The sequence below is a fragment of the Malaclemys terrapin genome, chromosome 5 (assembly GCF_027887155.1).
Source record: "Malaclemys terrapin pileata isolate rMalTer1 chromosome 5, rMalTer1.hap1, whole genome shotgun sequence".
Classification (NCBI taxonomy): Eukaryota; Metazoa; Chordata; order Testudines; family Emydidae; genus Malaclemys; species Malaclemys terrapin.
The window spans coordinates 1,678,145-1,688,979 of NC_071509.1; the positions used below are offsets into that span (position 1 = coordinate 1,678,145).

At 64.7% G+C, this 10,835-nt stretch overlaps 1 protein-coding gene and 3 non-coding genes across 4 annotated transcripts; all 4 read left to right on the top strand.

The window, feature by feature from the left end:
* The first annotated feature begins 698 nt into the window (after positions 1–698).
* On the top strand, positions 699–10,295 carry NOP56 (NOP56 ribonucleoprotein). The gene is made up of 12 exons (XM_054029853.1): positions 699–754; positions 1,623–1,712; positions 2,761–2,875; positions 2,968–3,129; positions 4,729–4,927; positions 5,219–5,406; positions 5,952–6,103; positions 6,395–6,495; positions 7,253–7,401; positions 7,750–7,871; positions 8,077–8,217; positions 9,457–10,295. The coding sequence occupies exons 1-12, from the start codon at positions 752–754 to the stop codon at positions 9,628–9,630; spliced, it is 1,596 nt and encodes a 531-aa protein (XP_053885828.1). The 5' UTR covers positions 699–751; the 3' UTR covers positions 9,631–10,295.
* On the top strand, positions 5,013–5,148 carry LOC128838765 (small nucleolar RNA SNORA51). The gene has a single exon (XR_008445268.1). It is a non-coding gene; the product is annotated as a small nucleolar RNA SNORA51 (small nucleolar RNA).
* On the top strand, positions 7,533–7,603 carry LOC128838762 (small nucleolar RNA SNORD56). Its single transcript, XR_008445266.1, has one exon. It is a non-coding gene; the product is annotated as a small nucleolar RNA SNORD56 (small nucleolar RNA).
* Positions 7,924–7,992, top strand: LOC128838761 (small nucleolar RNA SNORD57). The gene has a single exon (XR_008445265.1). It is a non-coding gene; the product is annotated as a small nucleolar RNA SNORD57 (small nucleolar RNA).
* Positions 10,296–10,835: the final 540 nt, after the last annotated feature.

Sequence of the window (10,835 nt, forward strand, 5' to 3'; positions counted from 1 at the left end):
AGGGGAGGGCTCTGAGGGCGCTCTCGCTACGCCATTGGCGGATGAGGGGAAGGGGCGGGCTCTGAGGGCGCTCTCGCTACGCCATTGGCGGATGAGGGGAAGGGGAGGGCTCTGAGGGCGCTCTCGCTACGCCATTGGCGGATGAGGGGAAGGGGCGGGCTCTGAGGGCGCTCTCGCTACGCCATTGGCGGATGAGGGGAAGGGGCGGGCTCTGAGGGCGCTCTCGCTACGCCATTGGTGGATGAGGGGAAGGGGCGGGCTCTGAGGGCGCCCTCGCTACGCCATTGGCGGATGAGGGGAAGGGGCGGTCTCTGAGGGCGCTCTCGCTACGCCATTGGCGGATGAGGGGAAGGGGCGGTCTCTGAGGGCGCTCTCGCTACGCCATTGGCGGATGAGGGGAAGGGGCGGGCTCTGAGGGCGCTCTCGCTACCCCATTGGCGGATGAGGGGAAGGGGCGGGCTCTGAGGGCGCTCCCGCTACGCCATTGGCGGATGAGGGGAAGGGGCGGGCTCTGAGGGCGCTCCCGCTACGCCATTGGCGGATGAGGGGAAGGGGCGGGCTCTGAGGGCGCTCTCGCTACGCCATTGGCCGATGAGGAGAAGGGGCGGGCTCTGAGGGCGCTCTCGCGACCCCATTGGCGGATTCGGGGAAAGGGCGGGCTCTGAGGGCATGCTCGCTTTGATTGGCGGAGAGAGCGGTTTCCGCTTCCGGCGGGTCTCTCGGCGGCCCCGTTGCGTGGGGAGGCAGCAGGATGGTGAGCGGCCTGCGGGGCCCATCCGAGCCCATCGGCCCCGCGGCGGGGCGGTTCGGGGCCCGGGCCCGGCGGGGGGAGGCGGGGCCAGTGCCCGGCCCGGCGGGGGGTGGATCGGCGGGGGGGGAGTTGGCGGGAGATGATGGGGGGGCTGGATCGGAGGGGGGCGATGGGAAGGGGGGGCTGGCGGGGCTGAGGCGATGGCGGGGGGAGGTTGGCCGGGGGGGGTGGATGGCGGGGCTATGGGGGGGGTGGAGGGGGGCGATGGGAAGGGGGGGCTGGCGGGGCTGAGGCGATGGCGGGGGGTGGATGGCGGGGCTATGGGGCGGTGGAGGGGGGCGATGGGAAGGGGGGGCTGGCGGGGCTGAGGCGATGGCGGGGGGAGGTTGGCCGGGGGGGGGGTGGATGGCGGGGCTATGGGGGGGGTGGAGGGGGGCGATGGGAAGGGGGGGCTGGCGGGGCTGAGGCGATGGCGGGGGGAGGTTGGCCGGGGGGGGGGTGGATGGCGGGGCTATGGGGGGGGTGGAGGGGGGCGATGGGAAGGGGGGGCTGGCGGGGCTGAGGCGATGGCGGGGGGTGGATGGCGGGGCTATGGGGGGGTGGAGGGGGGCGATGGGAAGGGGGGGCTGGCGGGGCTGAGGCGATGGCGGGGGGAGGTTGGCCGGGGGGGGTGGATGGCGGGGCTATGGGGGGGGTGGAGGGGGGCGATGGGAAGGGGGGGCTGGCGGGGCTGAGGCGATGGCGGGGGGTGGATGGCGGGGCTATGGGGGGGCTGGAGGGGGGGCGGGATGCTGGAGAGGCAGGTGAGGGGGGGCTGTTTCGGGGGGGGGGACACACACTCTCCCGCACGCTCTCACGCCCCCTCTCGCAGGTGCTGCTGCACGTGCTGTTCGAGCACGCGGCCGGCTACGCGCTGTTCGCCGTGCGGGAGGTGGAGGAGATCAGCCTGCTGCTGCCCCAGGTGCGGGGCCCCGGGCCCAAGCCGCGCCCCTCGGCCCCGGGGAATCGGGAGGTTATCCTGCTCCTGCTGCCCCGGGTGGGGGGTGCTGGAGCCCCTAGGGCAGGGCCAGTGGGTGCCCACGCGCGTGGCGGGGCCCGGCTCGCTCAGCTGAACGGGCCCCGGGAGGTTTCAGGGTCTCCTTGGGGACCCCTGTCCTAGGCTTGTCACTGCCTTAGGGAAACATTTGGTGCCTGACACAACAGGTGGTCTTCTCTCTCTCTCTCTCTCTCTCTTCCCCCCCCCCCCCCCATCCCTGGCCTTTCTGGGGGTGGGGGGAGGGAAACCAGCTGAGATGGGCCCTTGCGGGGGGCCAGATGCATGGAGGGGTGTAGCACGACGGGTTGCCGGGAGTGGGATTGTCCCATGGCGGTAGGACCCGGGGCGGGGGCAAGTGGTATTGCAATTTTTTTTTATGGAAGGGGCCCCGAAATTGCTTTGCCCCAGGCCCCCTGAATCCCCTGGGCGGCCCTGCTAGGGCCCGGACTCCATTAGGAAGGTGGGTCGCTCTGGGCTGCGTGTGAACCCAGCCAGTGGAGCTGAACCTCTTGTGCAAGGCAGGCACCTGGTGAGTGCCGTGATGAACATCCGAGATCTGTCAATCCGCTGAAAGCAGTGATGTCAGTCACGTGGGTCTGAGCACTCGGGCGCCGGCTCTGTGCGCAGGTCTCGCGCTGCCCGGCCAGGGTGGGAGGTATTCGCTGCTCCCCTGCTCCCAGGGTGCTTACAGGGGGCAGGTGATTCGAGCTGGTGCTGTCTGTGGTACAGCCGGTGGAGACTTAAGGTCCCAGCACGCAGTGTCCCCGAGCAATCTCAATCTCAGCCGCTTCCTGCTCTTACAGAGACGCTGTGTGTGTTGGGGCTGCAGCCTGTGCTTTAGCCGCATTTCTCATGGGGGGCTTTGTGCTCAGTCAGTATATGTGCTGCTGGGCCCCATGCTGGCCCCCCTGCGGGATTGGGGTCCCAGGTGGCCCTGTGTGATACTCACCCGCTGCCCTGTGGCCCCTTCCAGGTGGAGGAGAGCATCCTGAACATCGGCAAGTTCCACAGCATTGTCAGACTGGTGGCCTTCTCCCCGTTCAAATCCGCCCAGAGTGCCTTGGAGAACGTCAATGCCATCTCGGAAGGTGAGGCTGGACTGGAGACTTGCTCCCCTATGGGCTCCCCTTGGTGCCCTGTAGCTGCACAGCCCATTAACGTCTCCCTCTTCCCGGGGCAGGGATTCTCCATGAGGACCTCAGGCTGCTCCTGGAGACCAACCTGCCAGTCAAGAAGAAGAAAGCGTTGCTGGGAGTCAGCGATGCCAAGATTGGGGCTGCCGTCCAAGAGGAACTGGGTTACCAGTGCCAGACTGGAGGGGTCGTGGCAGAGATCACGCGAGGTGAGACGAGATAGGGGCTCTAGTGAGGCGTGGAGATGCCAGTCGGCCCCCTGGGGGGGGGGGGGGCGATACGCCTGGGTCTGTCCCCCAGTGCCCTGCGTGTGTGTGTCCCTGTTTGAGTTGGAGGGGAGGTGCTGGGATATTAAGGGGACCCCAGTGCTCACTCCAGGCTGCGCTCACTCCTTGGCTTGTCCCGGGGGCGGATGGGCAGGGGCTCGGTGCTCACTCCAGACTGCGCTCACTCCTTGGCTTGTCCCGGGGGCGGATGGGCAGGGGCTCGGTGCTCACTCCAGGCTGCGCTCACTCCTTGGCTTGTCCCGGGGGCGGATGGGCAGGGGCCCGGTGCTCACTCCTTGGCTTGTCCCGGGGGCGGACGGGCAGGGGCCCGGTGCTCACTCCAGGCTGCCCTCAATCCTTGGCTTGTCCCGGGGGCGGATGGGCAGGGGCTCGGTGCTCACTCCAGGCTGCGCTCACTCCTTGGCTTGTTCCCGGGGGCGGATGGGCAGGGGCCCGGTACTCACTCCAGGCTGCCCTCACTCCTTGGCTTGTCCCGGGGGCGGACGGGCAGGGGCCCGGTGCTCACTCCTTGGCTTGTCCCGGGGGCGGACGGGCAGGGGCCCGGTGCTCACTCCAGGCTGCGCTCACTCCTTGGCTTGTTCCCGGGGGCGGATGGGCAGGGGCCCGGTACTCACTCCAGGCTGCGCTCACTCCTTGGCTTGTCCCGGGGGCGGATGGGCAGGGGCCCGGTGCTCACTCCTTGGCTTGTCCCGGGGGCGGATGGGCAGGGGCCCGGTGCTCACTCCTTGGCTTGTCCCGGGGGCGGATGGGCAGGGGCCCGGTGCTCACTCCTTGGCTTGTCCCGGGGGCGGACGGGCAGGGGCCCGGTGCTCACTCCAGGCTGCCCTCAATCCTTGGCTTGTCCCGGGGGCGGATGGGCAGGGGCTCGGTGCTCACTCCAGGCTGCGCTCACTCCTTGGCTTGTCCCGGGGGCGGATGGGCAGGGGCTCGGTGCTCACTCCAGGCTGCGCTCACTCCTTGGCTTGTTCCCGGGGGCGGATGGGCAGGGGCCCGGTACTCACTCCAGGCTGCCCTCACTCCTTGGCTTGTCCCGGGGGCGGACGGGCAGGGGCCCGGTGCTCACTCCTTGGCTTGTCCCGGGGGCGGACGGGCAGGGGCCCGGTACTCACTCCAGGCTGCGCTCACTCCTTGGCTTGTTCCCGGGGGCGGATGGGCAGGGGCCCGGTACTCACTCCAGGCTGCCCTCACTCCTTGGCTTGTCCCGGGGGCGGACGGGCAGGGGCCCGGTGCTCACTCCTTGGCTTGTCCCGGGGGCAGATGGGCAGGGGCCCGGTACTCACTCCAGGCTGCCCTCACTCCTTGGCTTGTCCCGGGGGCGGATGGGCAGGGGCCCGGTGCTCACTCCTTGGCTTGTCCCGGGGGCGGATGGGCAGGGGCTCGGTGCTCACTCCAGGCTGCGCTCACTCCTTGGCCCGTCCCGGGGGCGGATGGGCAGGGGCCCGGTGCTCACTCCAGGCTGCCCTCACTCCTTGGCCCGTCCCGGGATGGGGCTCAGTGCTCACAGATGTTCTGTGCCCGCAGGGATCCGCCTGCACTTCCACACCCTGGTGAAGGGCCTCACTGCCCAGTCGGCCTCCAAGGCACAGTTGGGCCTGGGGCACAGCTACTCACGGGCCAAAGTGAAATTCAACGTCAACAGAGTTGACAACATGATCATCCAGTCCATCAGCCTGCTGGACCAGCTGGACAAGGACATCAACACCTTCTCCATGCGCGTCAGGTGAGGGCTCTCTGAGGCCGGGGGTAGCGCTGTGTGCCGAGCGCACCGGCCTGCATGGCAGGTTCGTGTGGAGCCCGTGCATCGCCCCCTCCCGGTGCTTACCGCAGGCAGCGCGACGCCCAGCGCTGACTGCATAGAAAGGGGAGGAAGAGCATCTGCCCTGCGTACACCCCAGCCAGGGAGCCTGTGACCTGGGCTGTCTTGTTAGCAGGGAGACACGTCTGCTGCGGGGGCGGAGACAGCAGGTCCATCGGCTCCCCTCCCTGACTGCTCCCCTCTGGCCTCCCGCAGAGAGTGGTACGGGTATCACTTCCCAGAGCTCATCAAGATCGTGAGTGACAACTACACGTACTGCCGCCTGGCCAAGTGCATCGGGAACCGCAAGGAGCTGAGCGAGGAGAGTCTGGAGGGGCTGGAGGAGATCGTGATGGACAGCGCCAAGGCCCAGGCCATTCTGGACGCCTCTCGGTCATCCATGGGTTAGCGGTGCTTCTAAAACCATCCTGAGGGCTGGAGGGGGGTCTCGAGGGCTGGTACTGGGGTCTAAGGGCTCATGGGATGGGGGGAGGGGGGGTCAGTAGTGCTGGCACCGGGGTCTGAGGGCTCAATGGGGGGGGTCAGTAGTGCTGGCACCGGGGTCTCTGCATTGCGGTCTAAGGGCTCATGGGGGAGGGGGGGCGCGAAGGGCAGTAGTGCTGGCACCGGGGTCTGAGGGCTCATGAATATGTTGCACATGGCTCGGGGGAGTGTGGGGGGCAGGGCTGCTCTGGGCTCCCCGTATCATCTGACCTGTTCCTTCTTGATTAGGACATGCACTGAGCAGAGGCTGAGGGAGGGGCGGGGGGTCAGGGGAGGAATTCTCTCCCCACCCCATAGGCTAGTACTGGCTGCTGGTAATGGGGAAGCTCAGGACTCTGACCTGCTGCTTCTCTTGGGGGTGGCAGTTCTGGGGTTGCAGCGCCCCCCGGGGGTCGCCCTGGCCTAGTGGCAGTTCTTGTCGTGCGCTGACATCTGCTCTCTGCAGGGATGGATATCTCCCCCATCGACCTCATCAACATCGAGAGCTTCTCCAGCCGGGTGATCTCGCTGTCCGAGTACCGCAAGGGCCTGCAGGAGTATCTGCGCTCCAAGATGGGCCAAGTGGCTCCCAGTCTCTCCGCTCTCATCGGGGAAGTGGTGAGTGCCCTCGGGCTGGGGCAGGGGTGATCTGTGCTCTCCCAGGCCACAGAAATGATGTTCTAGTGAGAATCTGTCAATCCACTGAGCTCTGTGCTGAGACGCGGTCACTGCTGATCCGTGCCCTGGGGAGCGTGCCCATACTAGCCGAAGGGCCCAAACCGGCCACCAAGGGCTGTGCCCAGGTGGCACAGAGTGCAGCATTGCATGCTGGGGCCTGTAATCTAAACAGCTGGATGGTAGAGCCTCAGCTCTCTCACCACCCTGCTTGTCTCCTTGGCTTGTCTGCAGGTGGGCGCCCGTCTGATCTCCCACGCCGGCAGCCTGACGAACCTGGCCAAGTACCCGGCCTCAACGGTGCAGATCCTGGGGGCGGAGAAGGCCCTCTTCAGGTACAGCTGCAGGGTGGTCGTGGTGATGGCAGGCTTCTGGGCCGCTGGGCTTGACACGTTGGCCAGACACGGCTGCATGCGTCAGTGATAAACCAGCCCCAGTCTCTGAGCGACCACCGAGGCTTTTCCTTCACTCTCGCTGAACGGTTGGGTCTGTCCAGGGAACCCCTGCAGCAGGTTAGCTGTTCTGATCACTTGGGGGGCGGGGCGGGGGAGTGACGGGCAGAGGCTGAGAGACACTAGTGCCAGCCATGCAGGGCCTGGATTTCAGGCCTGGCTGTCACCTGGATCTGACTCCTGGGAAGGAGAAGGGGCCAGGCAGCTTCTGCTGCAGCTGGGATGTTAGGTACTGATGGACCATGGCTCCCCCAGGCATCCATAGTCGATGCTGCTCCAGGGTGACTGCCAGCTCCCTTCTGGTCACAGGGAAAGCGGCTCTCCTCACTTCCTGTCGTCTGCCAGTCTGTGTGAGGAGTGTGACGCCTGCTAGCTCTCCGCGTCCGGCATAGCTAGTGCGTTAGCCGTGGTTCTGCTGCTTTCTGGGGGTGCAGGAAGGAGTAGAGCTGGGTGGTCGGGGGGTGGCCCTCAGACCCGCAGTACGGCTGCAGCCACCTAGGTGTGGTCACCCCCCTGAGCACAGGCCAAGCAGGTCGGATTGGGTTGGCAGTGTCTGGCCAGAGGCCACTCTGAGCGGTCGGTCACCAGCCCCAGCAAGGTCAGGGCTCCAGAGCAACCTTCACTCCCATACTTGTTCCAGGGCCTTGAAGACTCGTGGCAACACCCCGAAGTACGGGCTGATATTCCACTCCACCTTCATTGGGCGAGCGGCTACCCGCAACAAGGGGCGCATCTCCCGCTACCTGGCCAACAAGTGCACCATCGCCTCCAGGATAGACTGCTTCTCAGGTGCCGCTTTCACCCGAGCCCCTGCTGAGTCTGACTGGGGGAGGGTCCTGCCTGGGCACTGCCCCTCCCAGTGGCACGAGATGCCGAGCTGGAGCCCAGTGGAGTGTCAGTCATGCAAATCCCAACGGCTTCTGCAATGATGGGAATATTTTTCGTCAACAGCATTTCACGTAGTGAATGGTGACACCTGTTTTCTGAGCAAAGCCGGCTCTAGGGCTGGGCAAAGGGGGCTGCCAGCTGGATGGCAGGGGCTGGAGGTTGATGGGGAGTGGGCAGCTGGCTGTGAATGGGGTGGGTGCGCTTTGCTGTAGCTAGCAGCCTGTCATTCACACTGCCCCCTCTCTGCAGATGTCCCGACGAGCATCTTTGGGGACAAGCTCCGGGAGCAGGTCGAGGAGCGCCTGGCCTTCTACGAGACAGGAGAGCCTCCCCGCAAGAATCTCGATGTCATGAAGGAGGCCATGGTGGAGGTGAGGGGGCTGGGAGTGGGCCTGAGGTGCTGCAGGACTCCTGGGCGGGTGCCGGACATGATGTGAAATCTCCTGCCTGACCAACTGCTGGAGGCAAAAACTGATTTAATGAGGCTGATCCGACACCTAGGGAGTGGGGAGCCCGGCCTGCCCCTCACCATGGTCTATGGTCAGCGCTGATGGAGCCCCGTTGTCCCTTTGCTAGGCTACTGAGGTGGCTGCCGAAATCAAGAAGAAAGAGAAGAAGAAGAAGAAGCGGGAGAAGAAGCGGCTGGAAGCCTTGGCCGCGGCAGCAGCTGCTGAGGAAGCCGAGAACTCTGTGCTGGAGACAACCCTGGAGGTAGAGGTAAAGAACCAGGAGTGCGCCCTCGGGCCTAGGCTGGCCGCGGAGGCCTCGCGTTGCTCTCTGATGGGGCAGGCCTGGACCTGGTATTTCCATCATGACTTGTGTGATGCAGACAGGTCCTGTCCAAAGCCTCACCAGCAGAGGGAGAGGAGGGGCTCGGGTGGTCCCCCGCCTGCCTAGGGAGCTCGGAACGATGCAGGTTTCCGCTCCCGTGTACAGTGGCACAAGGCAGCGGCTGGGGGAGAGGCAGGTGGCTCTGGGAACTGCTGAGCGGTGCGTGGGGCCTGGGCCTCAGCTCCACTGAGTGTCTGTCGGCCTGCCGCTCAGACATGCTCTGAGCCCCCTTGTGACACCCAAAGGCAATGCCTCCGATTGCACAGATCTGGTTACATGCTCCTTGCCTGCATGCTTTAATCAGTGCAACGGCCGACCGGTCAGTGGGCCCTTCAGAGCGTTCACCCCGTCGTGGGAATAGAGCTCCTACGTTTGGGAGTTACCGTTCCCAGCTGCCTGCAGACTCAGGCTGACGACACTGTTAGTTGGCCTGCCATATAGGGTTGCAAAGGAAGAGTTTGAGGATGAGAGAGAATGCAGCTGGAGCCCCAGTGCGCTCGCACAGCCTGCTTGTAGATCCGTGTCCTGCCTCCACAGGGAATGTGCTGGGGGGGGCACGTCTCCCTCCGATGGCTGAAGCTCCTGGAGGCCCCGAATCCTGGCTGCAGGGGATGATGTCCCAGAGCTCAGACGCTCTGGGTCCGACACACTGCCACTGCAGGCCGATGCGCTGAGCAATCCTGTGATGGAATGGCAGGTGCAGTGTGGGAGCAGCCACTGTCTGCCAGGTCTCAGATCCTCAGGCAGGAGCCAGCACATGGCAGGAGTGAGGAGAAAGCAAAGGGAACGGGGCTGGGACCACCACTGTCCTGGGGCTGTGAAATGGGCTGGTCCTAGTCCTGGCCAGCCCCTGGGTGGCGCTCTCCTCTCAGCTGCTGCTGTCCATGTTGGTCTGTGGCTCTAAGGGGACTTGCTAGGGGATCTGGCCTAGAAAACCACGTGTCCACGCAGCGAAGGCATCCACCAATGCCAGCCTTTCAGAGCGTTGCACTTCAGCCCAGGTGACACCTGAGCTGCTCCGCAGGCCCTCCTGCACCAGCAGGGCGTGGGCCTGTGAGCACAGGCTGTGCTGCGCTACGCCCCGGGGGTTCACAGGGCCCCTCTAACCCCCCCTCTCTGCTTCAGGAAAACGACACACAGCCCAAGAAGAAGAAAAAGAAGAAGCACCAGGACACCTCGCTGGAGGAGAATGGGCTGGCAGAAGAGCCCTTGCCCAAGAAGCAAAAGAAACTGGCCCAGGAAGAGCCCCCCCAGTCAGACAAGAAGAAGAAAAAGAAAAAGGTCAAAGAGGAGGATTAAGGGGGGGGCATTACCAGGCTTTGCTTGTGGGACGCCGGGGGACCTGGGCTGCAGCAGGACCGACTGCTCAGCACCCAGACAGTGGCAGGACACTTCCCTTGCCCGGCTCGCTAAACCTCTTGCTTCTTGTCGAGCATTTCAAGGCAGCTGCGTGTCCTAGAATGTCCCCAGCCGGAGCAGCCGCGTTAAATGCGGTTTGGTATCTGGCGTCTCACGTGAGTCTCTGCAGAACTTCCAGTGCTCTGGGCTCGCTCTGGCGGAGGCTAAATTCACGGCACGTCGGGCTGTGCCTAGCCACTGGTTTGACGTGGCCGAGACGGTTATTCCTTGGAGCGTCTGGCCTGGGACCTTGGAGCCCGCCCCTCTGGAGCTGCTTGTGTTGGGCTGTTCCGTTCTCAGGCGGCTACTGCAGAACGTGCTCCCATGGACTCAGCATCTGGCACAGCTACCACCTTCCCTCTGCACTGCAGTGGTGGCCAGGGGGAGCCTGGCCCTGCAGGGGGGAGGGACTGCTGGGCCAGGGACCAGGGTTTGTGTTTCTGCTCAAGCCTTGAGCTCCGTCCACTGCACAGGGTGTTACTGCTGAAGCAGAGGGAGTGGAATGACCTCCTGGCCCTACCTGTGACTGAAACACACTTCCATTAACAATAAATGTCTCAAGCTTTTCAAGCCTCTCTTTGTTTTTAAGATCAAGTCTTCCCTGTGCTGCCCCAGCTTGGCCTGGCCTCTGGCTTCTAGCTCTGCGGGTTTGCAGCCGCCCAGAGCATGAGCCAGAGGAAGACGATTGCTCCAGGCCCGAGGGCTTTCATTTCTTGGGGAAAGATTTAAAATAGGGCAGGTTGTGTCCAGTTGTGAGTCCCTCCTTCAGGCTGCATGGCTGAGCCCGTGTTGCAGGCAGGACCCCAGCAATGGTGTGCACTGGGAAGCTGGGGGTGCACCCCAGCACTGTACGCTTGCCTACGATAACCGTTGGGTGCTCTCCCTGGGGTGACTGGCTCCGCTGCCTCCCTGTGTTAGACCACCCCACAGGGCCCTTTACAACCCCTGTCCTAAAAACCAAGCAAGGGGGAGAGGATAAAACCTCAGTAGGATGCAGGGGGGCGGGGTTCAGAGATGACCAGAAGCTGGAAATGAGCAGTTCAGTTTTGCCCATGTTTGTTGACAGCAGAGACAGGTCCCTTTGCTTAACTCTTCCATTCAGTGCT

Bases quoted from the DNA above. Each gene is read 5' to 3' on its own strand.
- NOP56 (XM_054029853.1), top strand. The intron at 6,496-7,252 runs GTACAGCTGCAG...TACTTGTTCCAG, and splicing joins GCGGAGAAGGCCCTCTTCAG to GGCCTTGAAGACTCGTGGCA. The intron at 7,402-7,749 runs GTGCCGCTTTCA...CCCTCTCTGCAG, and splicing joins CAGGATAGACTGCTTCTCAG to ATGTCCCGACGAGCATCTTT.